The 24,956-nt window shown below is 40.7% G+C and overlaps 1 protein-coding gene across 7 annotated transcripts in view; it reads left to right on the top strand.

Annotated features, from left to right (window-relative positions):
• Positions 1-11,531: 11,531 nt before the first annotated feature.
• The window catches only part of TGFBR1 (transforming growth factor beta receptor 1), a 468,434-nt gene continuing 455,009 nt past the window's right edge, over positions 11,532-24,956 (top strand). For 4 of the 7 annotated variants that reach the window (XM_073630713.1, XM_073630717.1, XM_073630716.1 and 1 more), the window contains exon 1: positions 11,533-11,877. In XM_073630713.1, the coding sequence (XP_073486814.1) occupies positions 11,796-11,877 (82 nt within the window). In that variant the 5' untranslated portion in view covers positions 11,533-11,795. Of the gene's footprint in view, positions 11,878-24,956 lie in introns of all 7 variants that reach the window. The other 3 variants (XM_073630719.1, XM_073630718.1, XM_073630714.1) reach the window with 3 other exon arrangements.

The following is a 24,956-nucleotide window of genomic DNA, read 5'->3' as shown; positions in this document are numbered from 1 at the left end:
TGATTGACACACTGCAAGCAGCTGAAGGTGCCCGTATCATGATCACAAGAAACATTGATGTAGAAGACGGGCTTGTTAACGGGACATTTGGCAAGATTGCAAGAATAATCATCCAGACTGAGAATGGTGCTACTACGGTAAACAAGCTTGGGCTTGTGCTGGACAATCCAAATGCAGGACAGAGATACCGTAACAAGTCGTCTTGTGATGCTGACAACTTGGTGTACATAGAAAGGGTAGAGGAAAACCTGAGACAGAAAGGAGTTGTTCGCAGGCAGTTCCCCCTGAAGTTGGCTTTTGGATGTACGATTCATAAGTGTCAGGGGATGTCGATACAGTCGGCAGTGGTCTCATTGAAACGGGTCTTCCAACCGGGAATGGCCTATGTTGCTCTGAGTAGAACGACTACACTACAAGGACTGTACATAACCGACTTTGATGAGAAGAAGATCTTTGCTGATCCTGAAATCACAGCTTCCCTGGATTCAATGAAGAATGCATCACTGGAAAGTGTTATGCCCCTCTTAAAGTTTCTACAGACAACAGACAAACAGCAAACATTAACAATTATCCATCACAACACGGAAGGATTACCAGCTCACATTGAAGATATCAAATCTCACCATGAGTTGACACTTGGAGATGTTTTATGTTTCACTGAAACTCATCTCTCAGGCTCTTCTGTTGCTGAAAGTCTCCAGCTGGAGGGCTACAACCTGTTCAAACGCAACAGACACCTCTCGTACACAAACCTTCCTGACATTGCAAGTAAAAGTGGCGGAGGTGTCGCCTTGTATGTCAGAAACCATTTCAAGGCCTATGAAAAGCAGTATGATCACAATGTGACTGACTTGGAGTTCTTGGTTGTCAAACTGGAGTCCCCTGTACAAGCTTTGATCGCTGTCGTTTACAGGCCACCGGATTACAGTATTGGCCAATTCCTTACTAACCTGCTGGGCCTCTTGGAATCTTTGGAAATAATGGATTGCCAACCTATAATACTCTGTGGAGATTTCAATGAAGATTTTCTGTGCAGAGAAAAGAAGCCAATATCTGACCTTCTTCACTCAAGAGGATATACTCAACTGGTCTGGGCAGCCACCACAGAAAAAAACACACTGTTGGATCACATTTACATCTCCAGGGTGCAGCAGTGTCTCCAGTCAGGAGTACTGCACAGTTATTACAGCTACCATTATCCTGTGTATTGTGTTTTGAGCAGTGGTTGTGAACACGCTTAGAGCCTGCATAAACAGGGCATGAGTGTTGCCAGGAAACAGTGGTTGTGAGACAGTGGTCATCAAACAGATAAAGTGGCAATGAGGGTCAGTTTACGTGGCCATAGTTATGTGGGACCATTTACAATTAGCTAAACATCATTCTCTATATTTCATGTTCGGTGTACTTGTTAGACACTGAACTCACTTACTCCCCCCCATCCATCACAGACATCTGTCCTCATCATATAGTAAGAGGAATACCGCGCTGTAGTGCACCCAAAAAGGGTACCTGTTCGTGAAATATTGTGAATGACCAAATAGGGGATAACCAAAATAGTGATGAAAATAACTTAGTGAAAAAAAATTAAAAAAAACTACATAATAACAAAAGCAGCCACTCTATGTGAGATACACACACTAATACAACAATATAACAAATATAGCAGCGCTGTAAATAGGAGTAAATACTAGTACCAGTGTTGAATAGGACTAATTGGTTAGAACCCAAATTAAATAACTAACACAGTTCTTGAAACCTAAATCAATAAGTGTTCACTGGACAGTCCTAACACAGTGAATAAAGTCCAAATAAATGTTGTGAAAATACATAGGCTCAGACCCCATTTTTTTAAAGCAGGAAATGTAAAATAGAAAAAATTCCTCCACCGCACCACGGTGGTAGCTGAAAATAAAATGCGCGCTTACCAAACGGCAAGCACAAGGGGGCTTGCGACCTTAACCCGGTCAGGGCCTTTCATTGGATGGGCTTCTAGGAAACGACATGCCACTTCATACAGCCAAAGGGTGATGATACCACTAGTCCACCAAGTCACAGGAAATCACTCTTATCATGGAGATTAATAAAAGACTCCTAGCTGGGGGGTTGTTCTCATTTAGGGGTACCCCGGGAAAAGAGAGGGAAACAACATAGCGTAATCCTGGTTTTGAGGTTTATTAAAAGAATTAAAATAACACTTACAGTGTAGCAGATTCAAATAAGCATAAGAAGCCGGCTGGCTAAAACGATCACCCGTCCTACAGACGGTAGATGCAGCACGTCAGCTCGCCCTATCACACTGTCCTCATCACACTCACCCTCTCCTTCCTGTGCTATAGCCTGCTTGCTGATTAGTAAGACAAAGAAACAGCAAGGAGCAAAACTGCAGAGAAACTGAAAATTTGTAAGGGTTTAAAGTATATGCTTTAATGAATTGCCTTGTATCCAAAAAGTTCAAAAAGTTGACTGTTCAAAATGTTAATGTTAATGTTAATGTATAACGGAAATATACCGCCAGTTCGCTTGTGATGCAATATATTGAAATTATATGTACACTGTGTAAACTGTTTTTGACACACTTGATTTTGGGACGCGAGTCCGTCAGGTGCTATGCTTTGGCTGGGGCGGAATAAATCCTGGTAACCCTTAAGTCTGTGTCCGACAAAGTCATTTACCGATATTTCTACCTTCTACATCATTAGCACTTGTGCACTTTTTAAATTTGATCAATCAATTGGTTAGTGTAATGTTTACTATCTTTACTCACTACAAACACTCCACACAGTTACTCTGCCCATCTGCCCAGTTCAACCTTTCCACAGTTACTCCAACCACACAACAGTTACTCCAGGCACTCCCCCCAGTTACTCCGCTCACTCCAGATGTAGAGGCAAGAACACTTTTCACAATTTCCCCAGAAATTGTACCTTTTCTAGTTCTTATTATTATTATAGCCAAATTTACCACCCTAACTCCTCCCACAGTTTTTACACTACATAGACAAGTAATATACCGAAACACGCGGATTGTTCCCGAATGGTGTGCTATTACTTTGTGGAACGTTTCGCCGAATGGTTCACGAAATATCGTCGTTTTTGCGGTGAAATTGGTCCCATAGGAATGAATGGGGAAACTACAGTGGGAGGTGACAAAAGCTGAAAAATCAGAACATGATTTCTAAACTGCCGCCACTCCCTCATTTTTAAGCCCACCTACACAAATCTTATATCAAAACGTTCAGCTATCCCTGCTGCCACTAAACATGTCCACGGCTAAGCCATAGTCCTGATAGTTTTCACAATATGACCATTTGTTTGCAACTCACGCCCTCCATTGACATTCATTGAAACTACACTCTAGCCCCTTCAAATTTGAAGGGCAATTTCTAAACTGCGACTGTGCCTCCATTTTTAATATTTCAGAGACATACTATACATCAAAATCTAGGTCTGGGTCTTGTGATTCTCACAATATAAAGATCTTCGCTGTAGGATGTATAGTTTTTAAAATACGGCCATTTGAATTACTGCACAGTTGTTAAATCTATCATTATCCTGTCTACAGTATTTGTGAAGCATAAACAGGGCATGAGCGTTGCTAGGAAACAGTGGTTGTAAACACAAGATGCTGAGACACCCCAAATGCATGTGACTTCATCTGCTAGACTTGATAATGCTTGTAGACTCCTCCCACAGTTTTTACACTACAGAGACAAGTAATATACCGAAACGTGCGGATTGTTCCCGATTGGTGTGCTATTACTTTGTGGAACGTTTCACCGAATGGTTCACGAAATATCGTAGTTTTTGCAGCGAAATTGGTCCCATAGGAATGAATGGCGAAATGTTCAATGTCATTTAATTGGTGTGCTATTACCTTGTGGAACTTTGTGAAAAGCTGAAATATACCAGTATGAATCCGGAATCAATGTCATTTAATTGGTGTGCTATTACTTTCTGGAACGTTTCGCCGAATGGTTCACGAAATATTGTCGTTTTTGCGACAAAATTGGTCCCATAGGAATGAATGGCGAAATGTTCAAAACTAGAGTGGGAGGTGACAAAAGCTGACAACCCCATGATCAGCCAAAACATTATGACCGCCCCATAAAAAAAAAATATTTTTGAAAAAAAAAAATCATTTTTGAAAAAAAATTCATTTTTGAAAAAAAATTATTCATTTTTGAAAAAAAAAAGAAATAAATTTTTTAAAAGAAAAAATTATTTTTGAAAAAAAAAATTCATTTTTGAAAAAAAATAATTCATTTTTTAAAAAAAAAACTTTTGAAAAAAATGTTCAGCTCTTTCAGCTAATGATGGGACTTCAACTTTTTTACTACTATTTATACTTTTTAAAATATTAAGCTTTTTAACACTTTTCACAGTTACTCAAGCCACTCCATCCAGTTACTCCGCCCACTCCAGTTGTATAGGCGAGAACACTTTTCACAATTTCCCCAGAAATTGTACCTTTTCTAGTTAGTGGGAATGCTTTAGCAGTCCCACTATTGTTATTCAATTTTATTTATTTTTAATTTTATTCCGTACGTTTTTTGGTTCTGCGTAACTTCTGCATACTTTCAGCTATTAAAACAATTCAACTATCAAAATGTTCGTCTCTTTTAGCTGAGGTGTGCTCTTTTTCAACTTTTTTTCTACCATTTATACTTTTTAAAATATTAAGCTTTTTATCACTTTTTTTAACATTGAAGTCAATGGGAGCATGCTTGAAATCCTTCAATTCTTCTTCCGCTCCCAAAAGTTTCAGCTCCTTCATACTTTCACCTAGAGACACCAAACAAACTTTAAAATGTTCACAAAATATTCAGCTATCTGGCTATATCTTTTCAGTTTGATATCTTTTACAGTTTTTGAGAAAAAGCTTTTTGTTTAGAGGTCATTTCAGGAAATTTTAGCCATTAATCAGAATGTACTGTGTTTATTTTGTTGCCATGGTTACCAAAGCTTCTGTTATACACGGGGGGGGAGGTGGCTGGAGCATCTCATCTCTGATTACAGAGCCCGGGGAAGGTAACAGACACACCATGTACTGATTTATAATAGAGGAATATGATGGGGCAGTTTTGATAGGGCAATTCTGATGGGGCAGTTTTGATGGGGCAATTATGATGGGGCAGTTTTATTGGTGGCAATATGATGGGGCAGTTTTGATGGGACAATTCTGATGGGGCAGTTTTGATGGTGGCAATATGATGGGCAGTTTTGATAGGGCAATTCTGATGGGGCAGTTTTGATGGTGGCAATATGATGGGGCAGTTTTGATGGGGACAATTTTAATGGAGCAGTTTTAAAGGTGGCAATATGATGGGGGCAGTTTTGATGGTGGCAATATGATGGGGCAGTTTTGACGGGGCAATTCTGATGGGGCAGTTTTGATGGTGGCAATATGATGGGGGAGTTTTAATGGGGACAATTTTGATGGGGCAATTCTGATGGGGCAGTTTTGATGGCAGTATGATGGGGCAGTTTTGATGGCGGCCATTTTAGCAATTTAGCTATTCAGCATTCCCACGCATTTTCCCCAGGAAATGCATTTTCTAGTTAAGTGTTCTTGCATAGCAAGACCACTTACTGTTATCTCACATATATATTATTCTTATTATTATAGCCAAATTTACCACTCTAACTCCTCCCACAGTTTTTACACTACATAGACAAGTAATATACCGAAACGTGCGGATTGTTCCCGAATGGTGTGCTATAACTTTGTGGAACGTTTCGCCGAATGGTTCACGAAATATCGTCGTTTTTGCGGCGAAATTGGTCCCATAGGAATGAATGGGGAAACTAGAGTGGGAGATGACAAAAGCTGGAAAATCAGAACATGATTTCTAAACTGCCGCCACTCCCTCATTTTCAAGCCCACCTACACAAATCTTATATCAAAACGTTCAGCTATCCCTGCTGCCACTAAACATGTCCACGGCTAAACCATAGTCCTGATAGTTTTCACAATATGACCATTTGTTTGCAACTCACGCCGTCCATTGACATTCATTAAAACTACACTCTAGCCCCCTCCAAATTTGAAGGGCAATTTCTAAACTGCGACTGTGCCTTCATTTTTAATATTTCAGAGACATACTATACATCAAAATCTAGGTCTGGGTCTTGTGATTCTCACAATATAAAGATCTTCACTCTAGGATGTATAGTTTTTAAAATACGGCCATTTGTTTAGAGGTCATTTCAGGAAATTTTAGCCATTAATCAGAGTGTACTGTTAGTGTTTGTTTTGTTGCCATGGTTACCAAAGCTTCTGTTATACACAGGGGGGAAGGTGGCTGGAGCATCTCAGCTGATTACAGAGCCCGGGGGAGGGGACAGACACACCATGTACTGATTTATAATAGAGGAATATGATGGGGCAGTTTTGATGGGGTAATTCTGATGGGGCAGTTTTGATGAAGTAGTATTTGGGAAGCATAAACAGGGCATGAGCGTTGCTAGGAAACAGTGGTTGTAAACACAAGATGCTGAGACACCCCAAATGCATGTGACTTCATCTGCTAGACTTGATAATGCTTGTAGACTCCTCCCACAGTTTTTACACTACAGAGACAAATAATATACCGAAACGAGCGGATTGTTCCCGATTGGTTTGCTATTACTTTGTGGAATGTTTCACCGAATGGTTCACGAAATATCGTAGTTTTTGCGGCGAAATTGGTCCCATAGGAATGAATGGCGAAATGTTCAAAACTAGAGTGGAAGGTGACAAAAGCTGACAACCCCCTGATTAGCCAAAACATTATGACCACCCCATGATCAGCCAAAACATTATGACCGCCTCATGAAAAAAAAAAATATTTTTGAAAAAAAAAAAAAATTCATTTTTGAAAAAAAAAATATTATTGAGAAAAAAAAATATTTTTGAAAAAAGAAAAAATTATTTTTGAAAAAAAAAATTATTTTGAAGAAAAAAAAAATTTTTGAAAAAAAAAAATTTTTGAACAAAAAAAAATTATTTTTGAAAAAAAAAAATATTTTTTTTTTAAAAAAATTATTTTTGAAAAAAAAATTTTTTGAAAAAAAAAAAAAGAAAAAAAATTATTTTTGAAAAAAAAAAATATTTTTGAAAAAATAAAAAAAAATAAATTTTTGAAAAAAAAAAATCATTAAAAAAAAATCATTTTTGAAAAAAAAAATCATTTTTGAAAAAAAAGTTCAGCTCTTTCAGCTAATGATGGGACTTCAACTGTTTTACTACTATTTATACTTTTTAAAATATTAAGCTTTTTAACACTTTTCACAGTTACTCCGCCCACTCCACCCAGTTACTCCGCCCACTCCAGTTGTAGAGGCAAGAACACTTTCACAATTTCCCCAGAAATTGTACCTTTTCTAGTTAAGTGTTCTTGCATAGCAAGACCACTTACTGTTATCTCACATATATATTATTCTTATTATTATAGCCAAATTTACCACCCTAACTCCTCCCACAGTTTTTACACTACATAGACAAGTAATATACCGAAACGTGCGGATTGTTCCCGAATGGTGTGCTATTACTTTGTGGAACGTTTCGCCGAATGGTTCACGAAATATTGTCATTTTTGCGGCGAAATTGGTCCCATAGGAATGAATGGGGAAACTAGAGTGGGAGATGACAAAAGCTGGAAAATCAGAACATGATTTCTAAACTGCCGCCACTCCCTCATTTTCAAGCCCACCTACACAAATCTTATATCAAAACGTTCAGCTATCCCTGCTGCCACTAAACATGTCCACGGCTAAGCCATAGTCCTGATAGTTTTCACAATATGACCATTTGTTTGCAACTCACGCCGTCCATTGACATTCATTGAAACTACACTCTAGCCCCCTCCAAATTTGAAGGGCAATTTCTAAACTGCGACTGTGCCTTCATTTTTAATATTTCAGAGACACACTATACATCAAAATCTAGGTCTGGGTCTTGTGATTCTCACAATATAAGGATCTTCGCTGTAGGATGTATAGTTTTTAAAATACGGCCATTTGTTTAGAGGTCATTTCAGGAAATTTTAGCCATTAATCAGAGTGTACTGTTAGTGTTTGTTTTGTTGCCATGGTTACCAAAGCTTCTGTTATACACAGGGGGGGAAGGTGGCTGGAGCATCTCAGCTGATTACAGAGCCCGGGGGAGGGGACAGACACACCATGTACAGATTTATAATAGAGGAATATGATGGGGCAGTTTTGATGGGGTAATTCTGATGGGGCAGTTTTGATGAAGCAGTATTTGGGAAGCATAAACAGGGCATGAGCGTTGCTAGGAAACAGTGGTTGTAAACACAAGATGCTGAGACACTCCAAATGCATGTGACTTCATCTGCTAGACTTGATAATGCTTGTAGACTCCTCCCACAGTTTTCACACTACAGAGACAAATAATATACCGAAACGAGCGGATTGTTCCCGATTGGTGTGTTATTACTTTGTGGAATATTTCGCCGAATGGTCCACGAAATGACGTTTTTGCGGCGAAATTGGTCCCATAGGAATGAATGGCTAAATGTTCAAAACTAGAGTGGGAAGTGACAAAAGCTGACAACCCCATGATCAGCCAAAACATTATGACCACCCCATGATCAGCCAAAACATTATGACCGCCCCATGTAAAAAAAAAAAATATTTTTGAAAAAAAAAATTATTTTTGAAAAAAGTAAAAAAATAATTTTTGAAAAAAAAAAAATCATTTTTGAAAAAAAAAAAATATTTTTGAAAAAAAAAATATTTTTGAAAAAAAAAAAATTATTTTTGAAAAAAAAATATATTTGAAAAAAAAAAAATATTTTTGAAAAAAAAAAATTATTTTTGAAAAAAAAAATTACTTTAAAAAAAATAATTTCGAAAAAAAAAATATTTTTGAAATAAAAAAATTCATTTTTGAAAAAAAAAATTACCTTTGAAAAAAAAAATTACTTTTGAAAAAAAAAATCATTTTTGAAGAAAAAAAAATCATTTTTGATTAAAAAAAATTCATTTTTGAAAAAAAAATTACTTTTGAAAAAAATGTTCAGCTCTTTCAGCGAATGATGGAACTTTTTTACTACTATTTATACTTTTTACAATATTAAGCTTTTTAACACTTTTCACAGTTACTCAAGCCACTCCACCCCACCCAGTTACTCCGCCCACTCCAGTTGTAGAGGCAAGAACACTTTCACAATTTCCCCAGAAATTGTACCTTTTCTAGTTCTTATTATTATTATAGCCAAATTTACCACCCTAACTCCTCCCACAGTTTTTACACTACATAGACAAGTAATATACCGAAACCTGTGGATTGTTCCCGAATGATGTGCTATTATTTTGTGGAACGTTTCGCCGAATGGTTCACGAAATATCGTTGTTTTTGCGGCGAAATTGGTCCCATAGGAATGAATGCGGAAACTAGAGTGGGAGGTGGCAAAAGCTGAAAAATCAGAACATGATTTCTAAACTGCCGCCACTCCCTCATTTTCAAGCCCACCTACACAAATCTTATATCAAAACGTTCAGCTACCCCTGCTGCCACTAAACATGTCCACGGCTAAGCCATAGTCCTGATAGTTTTCACAATATGACCATTTGTTTGCAACTCACACCGTCCATTGACATTCATTGAAACTACACTCTAGCCCCTTCAAATTTGAAGGGCAATTTCTAAACTGCGACCGTGCCTTCAATTTTAATATTTCAGAGACATACTATATATCAAAATCTAGGTCTGGGTCTTGTGATTCTCACAATATAAAGATCTTCACTGTAGGATTTATAGTTTTTAAAATACGGCCATTTGAATTACTGCATAGTTACTACATCTATCATGGTCCTGTCTATTGTGTATTGAACAGTATTTGTGAAGCATAAACAGGGCATGAGCGTTGCTAGGAAACAGTGGTTGTAAACACAAGATGCTGAGACACCCCAAATGCATGTGACTTCATCTGCTAGACTTGATAATGCTTGTAGACTCCTCCCACAGTTTTTACACTACAGAGACAAGTAATATACCGAAACGTGCGGATTGTTCCCGATTGGTGTGCTATTACTTTGTGGAACGTTTCGCTGAATGGTCCACGAAATATTGTCGTTTTTGCGGCGAAATTGGTCCCATAGGAATGAATGGCGAAATGTTCAAAACTAGAGTGGGAGGTGACAAAAGCTGACAACCCCATGATCAGCCAAAACATTATGACCACCCCATGATCAGCCAAAACATTATGACCGCCCCATGTAAAAAAAAAATATTTTTGAAAAAAAAAAAATCATTTTTGAAAAAAAAAAACAAATTCATTTTGAAAAAAAAATAATTAAAAAAAAAATCATTTTTGAAAAAAAAAAAATATTTTTGAAAAAAAAATCATTTTTGAAAAAAAAAAAAAAATTTTTGAAAAAAAATTCATCATTTTTTCAAAAAATTCATCATTTTTGAAAAAAAAATCATAATTTTTGAAAAAAAATGTTCAGCTCTTTCAGCTAATGATGAGACTTCAACTTTTTTACTACTATTTATACTTTTTAAAATATTAAGCTTTTTAACACTTTTCACAGTTACTCCAGCCACTCCAACCACACAACAGTTACTCAAGCCACTCCACCCAGTTACTCCGCCCACTCCAGTTGTAGAGGCAAGAACACTTTTCACAATTTCCCCAGAAATTGTAGCTTTTCTAGTTAAAGGATATTATATGTTTTATTTAAATACTGTCTACGATCCCATAAGAAGTGTGCGAGCAATTCATTTGCCTCGCACACCAATGGCAGCATGACAGTTAGAAAATATAGTTAAAAGCCCATAGCAACAAGCAGTTTTGAAATTGTTGCAATATAATTGGTTCATGAGGTCACATGGTTACAACTGCCAGGGCACGAGCTAATAGTAGTCATTTAAATTTAAAATAATCTGCGCAACAGTTTCAGTCGGCGCTCAGCGGGAGAAGAAGAAGCTCCCCACCCTCCCTCCCTTGTCGCGGTCCTTGTTATGTGGCATCCGTCCCTTTCTGCTACATGAGAGGGGGACAGTTGTTTTTGGTTAAAATGGTTATAACTCGAGCTGTAATGGCTGAGTTATCATATATGGTTTTTAAGATGTGTATACATTATATAATACATTTTGGTTTGGTGTGAAAATATTTGGTAAAAATGACATGAATGTAATGTTTGTTATGATATTGTTTTAAAGATCAAATAATTTATTGCCAATAATAAAGGGCCGCGGCCAATTTCAATCCATTAAAAGTATGTCTAGTGTTTTTCATAAGTATATTATTAAAGGGTATTATATGTTTTATTTAAATACTGTCTACGATCCCATTAACATGACTCATTTTTTTCATGGCTCGCCTGATACAGTTTTTAAATTATTATCATCCAGACGACAGTGGATTTTGCAGCCAAATATTTCACAACCCGGGGACTATAACCATGTAACTTTAGAGGAAGCTCTTTGTTTTCCTCAGACAACCATCCACACACCCGATATTGCGCCATGCACACGCTCACAACAGTGACGCCTTCGTCTGGGGGGAGGAGCCATGAAGGTAGCCGTGTGTACACTGAGGGGGGAGGAGTCAGACGAAAGAATCAGCTTTGTGTGTAGCAACAGTGTTTTGGGAGCCGAGGCCGGACGGAGAGTTGGCCTAGACCTAGCCGCCCAATAGGAAACCTTGGAAGTTGGGAGGGGTTTCTTTTTTCATTGCGGAATAGTCGCGAGAATTAACGGTAGGGAGATCGAGCTCTAAAGACAGCGACGAAGAGGAAGCCAAGTGAGCCACTGCTAGTGATGTGATGGGCATAGATTGATAGGCCATGTCTGTGGCTACCCTCTCCGAACTGCCCTGGCTTTGCCTGCTGCTGCTTTCTGCCCTTATACAGCTGACAGGATCTGCGGGTAAGTGAAGGAGGGGCTGTGTTGTCCTGACCGAGCACTATGGCCTGGAGAGGATCACCACAGTCCAGTCTCTTTGGCAGAGCTTTGTGTATGTTGTAGCCGGTGCCGTGTTTGTTATGGCGTGGCTTCAAGGAAAGGGAGATCCTTGTATAGTTGTCAGCACGAGCTGTGCTAGTCGATGAAAACTATATATTACTACTCCGTAATATCTTCGTGTAATAGGCTGAGATCATGTCTGTGTGACCCAGCAGAAGGTTTTTCAGCTGTGAGCTAAAATGCTTCCATCGTTTGAAATGGGATGGGGGCGCAACTTGTTTTTAAAATGTATCTGTTCATGTAGCTTTAGGGCTCATTTCACACCAGAACGTGATACGGGAAACCCACGTTCCATTCACCACCTTCTCACCACACAGGGTGTGTGATCTGCTGCAGATGTCAATGTATTCATAACACCCCAAGCACAGATCGCAAATGCAGTGGGTCATATGGTAGTACTATACCAAGGGATCTGGCTGCAGTGTGTATTTCAAAGTAGCGTGTGCACTATTGGTACGATCTAGTGTGATTTCAGCCCATTCCAATAAATGGGCTGAAACGTCTCACGGTATTGAATCAAACAGGAATGCGGACCAAGTTCCTGTACAATTCCAGCAGTTGTTAAACTGGTTGTAAACCCTTACATTTACCCAGTGAAGGGACTTTCCTCAGGTAATACACAGAAATTAAACAAATCCTGCTACGTAAGTTGTACCTGTCTATCTGCAGTCTTCTTTGCTCTACATCTGTTCAAAAGCGCTGCATTTATAAAGCTTGTCTGAGAGGTCCAAAAAAAAAAAAAAAAAAAAAAAAAAAAAAAAGGGACGGAGAGCTGAAGTTACACTCTGCAGAGCTCAGTGTGGAGAGCTTTGAGCACTGATTAGAGGGAAGGGGCACACCCCCTTCAATCAGGAACAGAGCTGAGGCTGTCAATCAGCTGAAGGTCCCTTCTCTGTCACTTTTTTTTTTTCTCTTGGTGTCAGGAAAACTTGTCAAAAGTAAGGATAGACCGATATTCACTTTTTTGGCAGTATCGGTCACAAACATACCTGATTTATTACTGATATTGCTTCAAGGGGTTTTACCAGGGTGATGCCTGCATCACACTGGTACTGCTCATTATAGGGGATGGTCAGCTTTATTGTAACAGCATTATGTATCAGCAGCCACTCAGCTATTATTACAAACAGCAGGAGGAGACCCTCCTATCCTTTTTCAGCCAAGGAAGATGCCATCTTGGCCTCTGATCTGTAACTGTCATCATGTGATCAGTTATAACACCAAGTATTTGGTTTTACAGTTTGGTTGAATGCACAAGCATATGGGCCTCATGCACACAGGGCGTTAGAAAAAACGAGCTGCAAAGCCACTACCAACACCAGGAAAAAGTGGCAGTAAAAATGTGCTTTTAGTAGCTTTTTGCATTGCATTAATTAATTTTTGCATTAATGCACGTTTAGCCGCACTAGCTTTTAGGAGCGTTTTTCTGCCTCTATTCAAAATCAGTGGTTCCCTATGAGAGCACATTTATTTGAAGTAGGGCTGCAACTAACGATTATTTTCATAATCGATTAGTTGGCAGATTATTGTTTCGATTAATCGGTTAATAACCTTAAAAAAAAGTGTGGTGTATAATTTAGTTAATATATAAAGTTTAAAAAAAGGCAATTTATTCCTAAATATCTTTATACGCAGGGGTAAATATAAATAACCAACTATATGGTTAGGGAGTAAAATCTTTAATCCTCTCTGAGGATAACAGACAGAAGAGATATACTCTATATACTATTAGAGGTTGAATATGGACTCAGATCAAATTTTTTGTATTTAAAGAAAAAAAAAAAAAAAATTCTAGACTGTTTTGCAGATTTTTAAACAGAACTGTAATATTACATGCTTTTCTGCAGCTTCTCCATTGAAGTATATTGAACCAAAAAAGCACCGTTTTGCATTGAAAAAGGTCCTTGACCCTTTCCACATACACAGCAGCTGAAAAAAGCATAGATGTGAACGTTAAATGAACTGTAGTGCATTTCTGCAAAAAAACACCAAAAAACACATAGGTAGGAACCAGGCCTAAGACATTTAGTAACATAATGGAGTTAAAAAAAAAAAAAAAAAAAAAAATTGTTTTTTTACTGTGCAACAGTGAAAGTAATATTTACAGTAGATATTATTTGCTCTTTTTGTACTATATAGGGCTAATTTGAGCTTTTTTTTAACCCATTATGTTACTGGCCGATTAATCGATTATGACAATAGTAATCAGTTAATTTCATAATCGATTAGTTGTCGATTAATTGATTAGTTGTTTCAGCCCTGAATAGAAGTCAAACCAGAAGTCGGATCATGATCTTGAGCGCTGAGGATCTTGAAGAGGAACCCTTGTCAGAATAGGGGGGAAAAAAAATTGGTGACCTGCCAGGCTGCATGCTCGGATAAGGGTCTGGTAAGGGGGTGGGGGTGTGAGCGAGCGGCTCCTCCCCTCCTGGACCACATTCCCTCAACATGGGGGTGTGGGTGCTTTGGGGCAGGGGGGCCCTGTGCCCCCCACCCCAAAGCACCTTGTCCTCCTGATGTTGATGGGGAGACGGGCCTCCTTGGCCGGTGGTGTCAAAAATAAAATCGATACACAGGTTTTTTATAAAGTAATTTACTAAAGCAGCTCTGGCGTCTCTTCTCCCTTTTTTTTTTTTTTTTGATTTCTGCCCCCACTGCCCGTTCTCTCTCTGTCTTCTCCCTCTATTGGTCCGATGTTCTCCGCTAAGTGACATTACTTATATTGCCATGGGACGGGGCTACCCGGAAACTTCATTTAGAGGCCCTGCCCCCTTGTGACGTCACTGCTTCATCATTCCCCGGGTGGTGACTTAACAGGGGACGGGCCTCTGGATGATGTCATCGGGTGGCCCCGCCCCATGGCTCTAGAAGTAATGGCACACGGCGGACCCAGCTTTACAGCGGTAGAGCGCATCGGGAGAAGACAGCAGAGAGAGAAGACCCGGCAGAGGAAGAAGACAGTGGAGAGATGAGAACTGGTGGCGGTAGAAGAACTCCGTGGAGGGAGAAAAAATCAAAAGGAGAAGACGACGGAGTTGTAAATTACTTTATCAAAAACCTGTGTGCTGGTTTTTTAATTTTGACACTTTTTTGGGGTGAATGGGTAGGGCTATAATGTACCCCATACTCATTCACATAGGCTGGGGTGCCGTAATCTGGGGGCCCCCCTTGCAAAAGGGGGCTTTCAGATTCCAATAAGGACCCTGACAACCACCAGCCAGGGTTGTCGGGAAGAGGCCTTGTCCCCCATCAACATGGGAACAAGGTGTTTTGGGATGGGGGGGTCCCCCTGCCCCAAAGCGCCCACACCCTCATGTTGAGGGCTTGTGGCCTGGTATGGTCAAGGGGGAGCTTGCCCCCTTTCCTGCGGTGTCGGATAAGGGTCTGGTATGGATTTTGGGGGAACCCCATGCCAATTTTTTTTTGTGTGGGGGTTCCCCTTGAAACACATAACAGACTGAAGGGTCTGGTATTCTCTTGGGGGGAGAACCCCATGCCAGTGTGAGGGTTTTTTTTTTTTTATTTTTGGCGAGGGTTCCTCTTCAAAATCCACAGCGCACAAGCTACACTGCAAGTCGAATCATCATGACGCTTGATCAGGCTTAATGTGGCTGTATCCAGCCTTAAGCCGCATTTAGCAGCTTTTACCAGCATCAGACATTTTCACATTTCTAATGCCGGTCCTCAGAACGTGCTGGCCCTGGGTTTTTTTATTTATTTTTTTTATAGCTTGAAAATGCCTATGCCACTTACAGCTCCTAAAAAGCCTGTGTGTGCATGGACACATAGAATAACATGGAGGCATTTTTAAGCTGTAAAAAAGTCCTGACGCTGCTAAAAGCAGCTGTAAAAACGCCCTGTATGCATGAGGCCTATGTGTTGACAGTTAGCATTCCAGGCCTGCTGGGAATGTTAGTGTTTAATGCAATAATATAAGTCTATGCCAGCCCCTCTATTAGAGACTGGCATAGCACACTGTGAGCTACCTTCAGGCCGGTCACTTCGCTTGCGGCTGCTTTCCAGCTCCGATTAATGTCTTCTGCGGGAGGGGCCGTGATCTCCCTCTGACATCAGCCAGGGAGATCATGTGGCCACTCGTCTCCTCTGCAGAAGCCATACATCGGATCTGGAAAGCGGCTGCGAGTCACGTGACCAGCCTGAAGCTAGCTGAAATTCAGTATTTACACTGCTCCTTTTTAAAAACCACATACAGTGTGCTATGCCAGCCTCTAATAGAGAGGCTGGCAGTGACAAATTTAAGTTTTTTACAATAATAGCAGCGGAAGGGGTGGGGCCGGAGACAGACAGAGAGGGTGCTGACAGGGAGGAAGGAGGGGGTGAGGGGGGAGAGCAGGCAGCCTATCACAGAGGGAGGCACTTTGACCACGGTGAATCAGGGTGGAGCAGCCCTGGTTATCGTGGTCTGTTTAGAGAGGCCATACAGGAAGTGGCATATTAAGGGTTTTTTTTTTTTTTTTTAACAGTTTAGAGGGGGGCAGGTTACATAGCACAAGCACTATGCTGTGTAATCTGCTTTAAGGGACCAGAATCTATATACTTTTTTTTTTAAACGCTTTAACTGTTTTTTTTTTTTTTTCAAACTGTTAAATCAATGGGTTTACTTCTGCTGCCACTTAACGCCAAGTCACGTACCTGTACGTAGTTTGGTTTTAGGCCGCATTCACACCATGGTGCAGAGAGATCAGTTTTTGTGCACGTGTTCTGCAAGGGCTCAAAGAAAACAGTGGTTCTCTATGTGCCCTGTTCACACCACAGCACATTGTGATGTGAATATGGCACATAGAGAACAATGTTTTTTATTTAATTATTTTTTGAGCCCTTGAAAAACTGATGTCTCTGCATCATGGTGTAAATGAGGCCCAAGTGGCTGTACCGGGATGACTGCCTTTTGCTATTACAAGGGATGTTTACATTCCTTGTAACTGCAATAAAAGCTATCAATTAAAAAAAAAAATGTAAAAAAAAACCTTTTGCTATGAAGAGGAAATGTGAAAACAACCTTGTACACCACCCCCGTTTCCAATTTCAAATAAATATACAATTCAATAAAACAACATGGCCTTGTGATGTATTATCAAAGAATGTAACAATGCCTCCCCAAAATATGAAAAAAAGTGTACTATAATACATCTCCCTCCTTTGGGAAGTGTATACCCTTAAACTGTACAAGATACGTATGCACAAACCGTAATTCTCATAAACCACATGCGTGTACTACAAGACACCTCCCTCTTCCAACCAGACTGTCTTGTGTATCATTCAGAGTATGCAAAATAGTGTAAATTCCACCCTTAAAATTTAAGTCTTTATGCAAAAATATGTTGATAGAAGTCATGCTACTGTTGTACTAAATCGGCATAATACTGTAATCATACATAATATGCTAAGATCCCTTAAGTGTGAAAAACAATATGAATCCGTTCAAAAACCCTTATAATAAAGTGTCCATAAATCTTTGTGATATCCTTCAATAGTGCTCTTCATGCCATAAATCCACAATATCAATGTGTTCTTCCCTCCACCACATAGATAACACACTCGCCTCTTCAGAATCGGACCATTTGGCTGGCCAAAGGCCAGAGCACCATTTGCGATTCGGAACTGTGTGGCTTTAACTGACAATTGCGTGGTCGTGGCACGTGGCTCCCAAACAAAATTGACGTCCTTTTTTTCCCCACAAATAGAGCTTTCTTTTGGTGGTATTTTGATCACCTCTGCGGTTTTTATTTTTTGCACGATAAACAAAAAAGAGCGACAATTTTGAAAAAAACGCATTTATTTTTTACTTTTTGCTATAGTAAATATCCCCCAAAAATATATAAAAAAATGTTTTTTTTCCTCACTTTAGACCGATACATAGTCTTGGTATAGTCTACATATTTTTGGTAAAAAAATCGCAATAAGCATATATTGATTGGTTTGCGCAAAAGTTATAGCATCTACAAAATAGGGGATAGTTTTATGGCATTTTTATTAATAATAATTTTTTTTTTTCCGTGACTGTGGCATTATGGCGGACACGTTGGACAATTTTGACGCATTTTTTGGGACCATTGGCATTAATGCAGCGATCAGTGCGATTAAAAATGTATTGATTACTGTAAAAAATGTCACTGGCAGTGAAGGGGTTAATACTAGGGAGCAGTGAAGGGGTTAATGTGTGTCCTAGTTTGTTTTGTAAGTGAAGGGGGATGGTCACTGTGCATGGAAACAGATCGCTGATTATACTCACAGTTCTGGGTTCTCCGTGTGCCCCGAGCGAATGTGGGAGCCCGGTGTTGATCCAGACCGACGGGCACTCTCATCGGCTCGGTGAGCGAGCGGGGGCGCACGCGCCCTCTAGTGGCCACAGGGCGAAGCGACGTTACATAACGTCATTTCGCCCAGCCGTGCCATTCTGCCGCAGTAAAACTGCGGCGGCTGGTCAGCATGTGGTTAATCTCCTCTAATGGCTCCAGATGCAACAAGGACGTTTTCTACCACTCTCAACTTGTTCCCCCGATGTAATATCAGGAAATCGCAAAAAACTATCATTGCGCAATGTGGCTTCCTGAGGATGCACAATTTTGTCCAAATCTTTTGGTGGAGGGGGGATTACGGTGTGAGGTTGTTTTTCAGAGGTTGGGCTTGGTGGGCTTGGCCCCTTAGTTCCAGTGAAGGAAACTCTTAAAGCGCGCCCCCCCCCCCCCCCGATTCTGTGTCCGGCCCCTTGCAGGATGCCAGATGCATGAATTTACATGGGTGGGGGTAAAACGTACATTTTAACCACTTGACAACTGGGCACCTAAACCCCCTTCCTAACCAGAGCTTTTGGTGCTCTCACATTTTGAATGACAATTACTCAGTCATGCAACACTGTATCTATATGAAATTTTTGTCCTTTTTTCACACAGAGCTTTTTTTGGTGGTATTTAATCACAGCTGGGTTCTTTATTTGTTGCGCTATAAAAGAAAAAAGACCGAAAAATTTGTAAAAAAAAGAAAAATGCATTTTTCTTCATTTATGTTATAAATTTTTGCAAATTTAGTAATTTTTCTTCATATATTTTGGCCAAAATTTATACCGCTACATATCTTTGGTAAAAATAACCCAAATCGGTGGATATTATTTGGTCTTTGTGAAAGTTAGAGTCCACAAGCTATGGTACCAATCTCTGAAAATTGATCACACCTGAAGCACTGACGGCCTATCTAATTTCTTGAGACCCTAACATGCCAGAAAAGTACAAATACCCCCCAAATGACCCCTTTTTGGAAAGAAGACATTCCAAGGTATTTAGAAAGATGCATGGTGAGTTTTTTGAAGTTGTCATTTTTTCCCCACAATTCTTTGCAAAATCAAGTTCGTTTTTTTTTTTTTTTTTTTTTTCACAAAATTGTCATATTAGCAGGTTATTTCTCACACACCGCATATGCATACCACAAATTACATCCCAAAACACATTCTGCTATTACTCCCGAGTACAGCGATACCACATGTGTGAGACTTTTACACAGCGTGGCCACATACAGAGGCCCAACATGCACGGAGCACCTTCAGGCGTTCTGGAGCACCCAGGCCAATTCTGACATTTCTCTCCTACATGTAAAAATCATTTATTGGCTAGAAAATTACATAGAACCCCAAAACATTATATATGTTTTTTTAGCAAAGACCCTAGAGAATACAATGGTGGTCATTACAACTTTTTATCTCGCAGGGTATTTGCGCAGCAATTTTTTAACGCGTTTTTTTTTTTTTTGGAAAAAAAACAGTTTTGTGCTTTAAAAAAACCAAAACAGTAAAGTTAGCCCAATGTTTTTGCATAATGTGAAAGATGAAGTTACACCGAGTAAATAGATACCCAAGATGTCACCTTTCAAAATAGCACGCGCTTGTGGAATGGCGCCAAACTTCGCTACTCAAAAATCCCCATAGGCGACGCTTTAAAATTTTTTACTGGTTACATGTTTTGAGTGACAGAGGAGGTCTAGGGCCAAAATTATTGCTCTCGCTCTACCGATTGCAGCGATACCTCACATGTGTGGTTTGAACACTTCATAACACATTTCATATGTGGGCGGGACTTATGTATGGACAGGGGCGCTTTAAAATTTTTTTTTTTTTTTTTTGTTCATTTTACTTTATTTTAGTTTGACGCTTTTTTAAAAAAAAAAAATTTTGACCACTTTTATTCCTATTACAAGGAATGTAAACATCCCTTGTAATAGGAATATGGCATGACAGATCCTCTTCACAGTAAGATATGGGGTCAATATGACCCCACATCTCACCTCTAGACTGGGAAGCCTGGAGGAAAAAAAAAAAGATCCTGGCTTCGATCGTAGCGGTGAGTCGGTAGAAGCACTGGAGGGCGGCGGGAGGGGGCATCCCCTCTCGCCTCCCGTAAGAACGATCAAGCAGTGGAACCGCCACTATGATCATTCTTATGGTGTAGGGAATCACCGGCTAAAAAAGTTGATATCTGAATGATTCCTGTAGCTGCACCCATCATTCAGATATCCCCGCACAAAGTCAAGGATGTCGTATGACAGCCTGCGGGCGGGAAGTGGTTAAAACGCATTTTTTTTTTTTTAACACAAAGTTGTCCATTTATACAATATTTCTAACACATAGCATGTACATACCAAAAATGACACCCCAAAATAGATTCTCCTACTCCTCCTGAGTACGGCGATACCACATGTGTGAGACTTCCACAGCCTGGCCACATACAGAGGCCGAGCATGGCGGGGTATGGCCGAGCATGGCGGGGTATTTCACAGTATTGTGGGGCTTTGCAGAGTATTGCACAGTGTTGTGGGGGTATTGCACAGTGTTGTAGGGCATTGCAGAGCATTAGGGATGGCTGAGCATGGATGGATGGATGGATGGATGGCTGGATGTCACTGAGCAGCGCTGTGGGCACTACACATCCAGCCCACAGCGCTGCTGCCATCCATCCATCCCCCTCTCCGCTCAGTGTACCGACCGGTACACAGAGGGGAGGAGAGCAACCGGCGTCATGAGATGACGCCGGTTTGTTTACATGTGATCGCTCCGTCATTTGACGGAGCGATCACATGGTAAACAGCCGCGATCAGCGGCTATTTACCGGGATCCGTGATGCGGACCCGGCGGTCACGGATGTGTTCGGGTGCGCACCCAAGGGGGCGCGCAAGAGGGGAATTCTGGGAGGACGTCATAGTACGCACCTCCCAGAGTTAAGCAACCGCCCTGCAGCCGTCATTCGGCTATGGGCCGGTTGTTAAGTGGTTAAATAAAGGACTTTGGAACAAAGTAAGGGTCACACTCCATCAATGCAGCCTCGGCATTGCCCATCTGCAGCCTCATTATGCCCATCTCCAACCTCGCCAGTGCCGGATTACACAGTGCCGTGATCTCCTGTGTACCCGGCGATCAGTCCCGCCTCCTGGCCCGTCTCCTGTGATAGACAGAACAGTGGTCCAATGTCGAGCCACTGTGCGTGGCTGAGCACCGGGTACACATGAGATGGCAGCCGTGTATAATCCGGTGGCGCTCGGCACTCCTATTCCCTCAGACGGCAGGAATCGGCGTATAACATGCACACACGATTTCCCCCTGATTTTCAGGGGGGAGAAGTGATGTTTTTGTGTTATTTATATTATATGTTTTTACATACCCTGGCGGAATTTATTTCTTGGCAATTTTTCAGAGAATATGAATGGTAACACAAAAACTTTTCTTTCACTCATGGTTAGTGTTTGGCTGAAGCCATTTATTATCAATCAACTTTGTTTTACTCTTTTTAAATCATAATGGCAACATAAACTACCCAAATGACACTGATCAAAAGTTTACACACCTCAGTTCTTAATACCGTATATATTGCCCTCTTTAACATCAATGACAGCTTGAAGTCTTATGTGGTATTTGTGGATGAGGCTCTTTATTTTCTCAGATGGAAAAGCTACCCATTCCTCTTGGCAAGAAGCCTCCAGTTCCTGTAAATTCTTGGGCTGTCTTGCATGAACTGCACTTTTTTGAGATCTCCCCAGAGTGGCTCAATGATATTGAGGTCAGGAGACTGAGATGGCCACTCCAGAACCTTCAATTTATTCTGCTGTAGCCAGTGACTTGGCCTCGTTTTTTGGATCATCGTCATGTTAGAATGTCCCATGCACAGCTTCCTGGCTAACGAATGCAAATGTTCATCCAGTATTTTTTGATAACATACTGCATTCATCTTGCCAACAATTTTGACCAAATTTTCTGTGCATTTTGTAGCTCACACATCCCTAAAACATCGGTGATCCACCTCCCATACCTTTCATCATAGGCCTTATTGACTCCTCTCCAAATGTAGTGTTTATGGTTGTGGCCAAAAAGCTACATTTTGGACTTATCACTCCAAATGACTTTGTGCCAGAAGGTTTGAGGCTTGTCTCTGTGCTGTTTGGCATATTGTAAGCGGGATACTTTGTGGCATTTGCGTAGTAATGGCTTTCTTCTGGCAACTTGACCATGCACCCTATCTTTCTTCAAGTTCCTCCTTATTGTGCAACTTGAAACAGCCACACCACATGTTTTCAGAGAGTCCTGTATTTCACTTGAAGTTATTTGTGGGTTTTTCTTTGCATCCCAAACAATCTTCCTATCAGTTGTGGCTGAAATTCTTAGTTGGTCTATCTGACCGTGGTTTGGTTTCAACAGAACCCCCATTTTCCACTTCTTGATTGGAGCTTGAACACTTCTGGTTGGCATTCTCAATTCCTTGGATATCTTTTTATATCCCTTTCCTGTTTTATACAGTTCAACTACCCTTTCCTGCAGATCCTTTGACAATTCTTTTGCTTTCCCCATGACTTTCAGAGCGGCGATCTCCGTGCATCACGGAGCTGCATTTGAATTGCCCGGGTTGCAGTAATTATGTCCCGCCTCTTGTAATCATGTCACGTGTGCTGTCTGTCACAGGAGGCGGGACATTGTTACTGCGGTCTGTGTAGTTAAGCTCCCTGACACACGCAGATTACGGCGAGGAGGGAGGGGAGGAGAAGAGGACTACGGCACACCGCGCCAGGACACCAACCCCCCCACCCCCCTTAATGGGCGGCACCAGGGATGGGGCCCCGCCCAGGCCCCACCCCCATTTTTGGTGCCGTTATCGGCGTGATTTCCTTTTCGGCATTTTGCCAAAAAGGCCATTTTCGGCCGATATGTTTCGGCGGCCAAAATTACGGTGCATCCCTAATTTAAACCCATTTGTGTCAACTTGTGTGCATGTTATCAGGCCAAAATTGCCAGCTTATGTAAACTTTTGACCAGGGTCTTTTGGGTAGTTTCTCTTGCCATTTTGATTTAAAAAGTGTAAACACAGTTGATAATACATGGCTTCAGCCAAACACAAACCATGAGTGAAAAAAGTTTGTGTTATTCATATTCTCTGAAAAATGGCTAAGAAATTATAAATTCTGCCAGGGTATGTAAACGTATGAGCACAAATGTATGTGTACGTACATACTTGCATGCAGGTTGTCTCTGGAGAGGCTACAGTCTGAATCTGTGGATGGATCGTATGGAATAGAAATTGACTCCTTTTCTAAAGGTAACAAATATTTCTTATTGTACATCACGGGACACAGAGCCATATTAGTTACTATGTAGGTTATAGGCCACCTTAAGGTGATGGACACTGGCACACCCTAAATTAAAAAGTGCACTCCCTATATAACCCCTCCCACTGGTGGGAGTGCCTCCGTTTTTTTGCCAGTGTCTAAGGTGTTGGTCACGGGTAAAGATGTGCTGTGCTGAGCTCCACTGGAGCAATCCTTGCTGGGGCTAGCCATGCAGCCGGATCCATTCAAAGTGTCTTTTTGGCCGAATTGAATGGTACCCAGGCCTCGTATCCGAAGAAACAAGGTCTTGCCTGTAAACGCTTCTCTTTTTAGAGAGCTGGACCCCGGGATCCAGTACTTTTGGTATTAAGGCCAAAAAGTTTTACTGGCGGAGGTGCAATTACAGGTCCAGGATTATGTGTTTCCTTGAAGATCCCCAACTCCTGAAGGTTTAACAGAACCCACCGTTAAGGGTGAAGATTGGGTCTATTGGTTTACCACAGAAAACCCTGGGGCGATAAAGGTAAGTGGAGAAATTTTTAAAATTTTCTTATGAATGTCTCCCTCAATTTAGTATATGCTGTTATGCCTACGTGTCACCACTGGGGGCTGTATAGAACATTCACGTCTCACGCTTCCTCAGAGAGCCCACGATGTGTCCAGGAAACAGCAGTTTTTTCTTCCTCCGGCCAGCAGCAGACTGGTAAGTCTGGGGGGGGGGGGGGTTTTCCTCCGCGCCAGATGCCCCCATGTGCTGTTTTTCCTTCAAGGAAAGAGCGCTCAAAAGAAAAAAAAAAAAAAAAAAAGTGGGAATGGTACACCGGGGCTTAGCGCAGCGTTGGTGTCCTAGCATGGGCAATGTGTGTTTTTAAAGGCACCATTTTTGCTGTTTCAAGCTGCGGAAGGACTCAAGAGCGAAGGTATATATGAGGTTTGGTGACACAGGCTTTCCTTTGACACATTTACTACTGCAGCAGGCTGAGTATTAATAGCAGCAGCAGAGCTGGACTATTGCTCAAGCAGTGGATGCATTCCTTCTGGTAGTACCTCTGCTTTGTGCATCGGGCTATGGTCGGAAGGGAGGTTAAAATCACCTCAATCCAAAAACAATCTGTGCTGTCCCCACAATTCAGTGACATTATGTGACAATTTTTTTTTTTTATGAGTATATTAGTGAAAAAGTGCTGCACCAAAAAAAAAAACTAAATATCTGGTTCTAGTAAGTGTAACCTATAACTTCCGGTGCGCTACTAACATTAAAGATGAAATAAATCAATACATAAATAAATGTGAATGTATATTTAAATATTGCACACCCTAATGGTTAAATAAAGTCCTGAAAACACAATCAGTCAGTGCAAATATCTGTGTGTGAAGTCCTTCTT

The sequence above is a fragment of the Aquarana catesbeiana genome, linkage group LG05 (assembly GCF_042186555.1).
Source record: "Aquarana catesbeiana isolate 2022-GZ linkage group LG05, ASM4218655v1, whole genome shotgun sequence".
NCBI lineage: Eukaryota > Metazoa > Chordata > Amphibia > Anura > Ranidae > Aquarana > Aquarana catesbeiana.
Note: the sequence above shows the minus strand (reverse complement) of the source record. Positions and strands in the feature narration are given on the sequence as shown.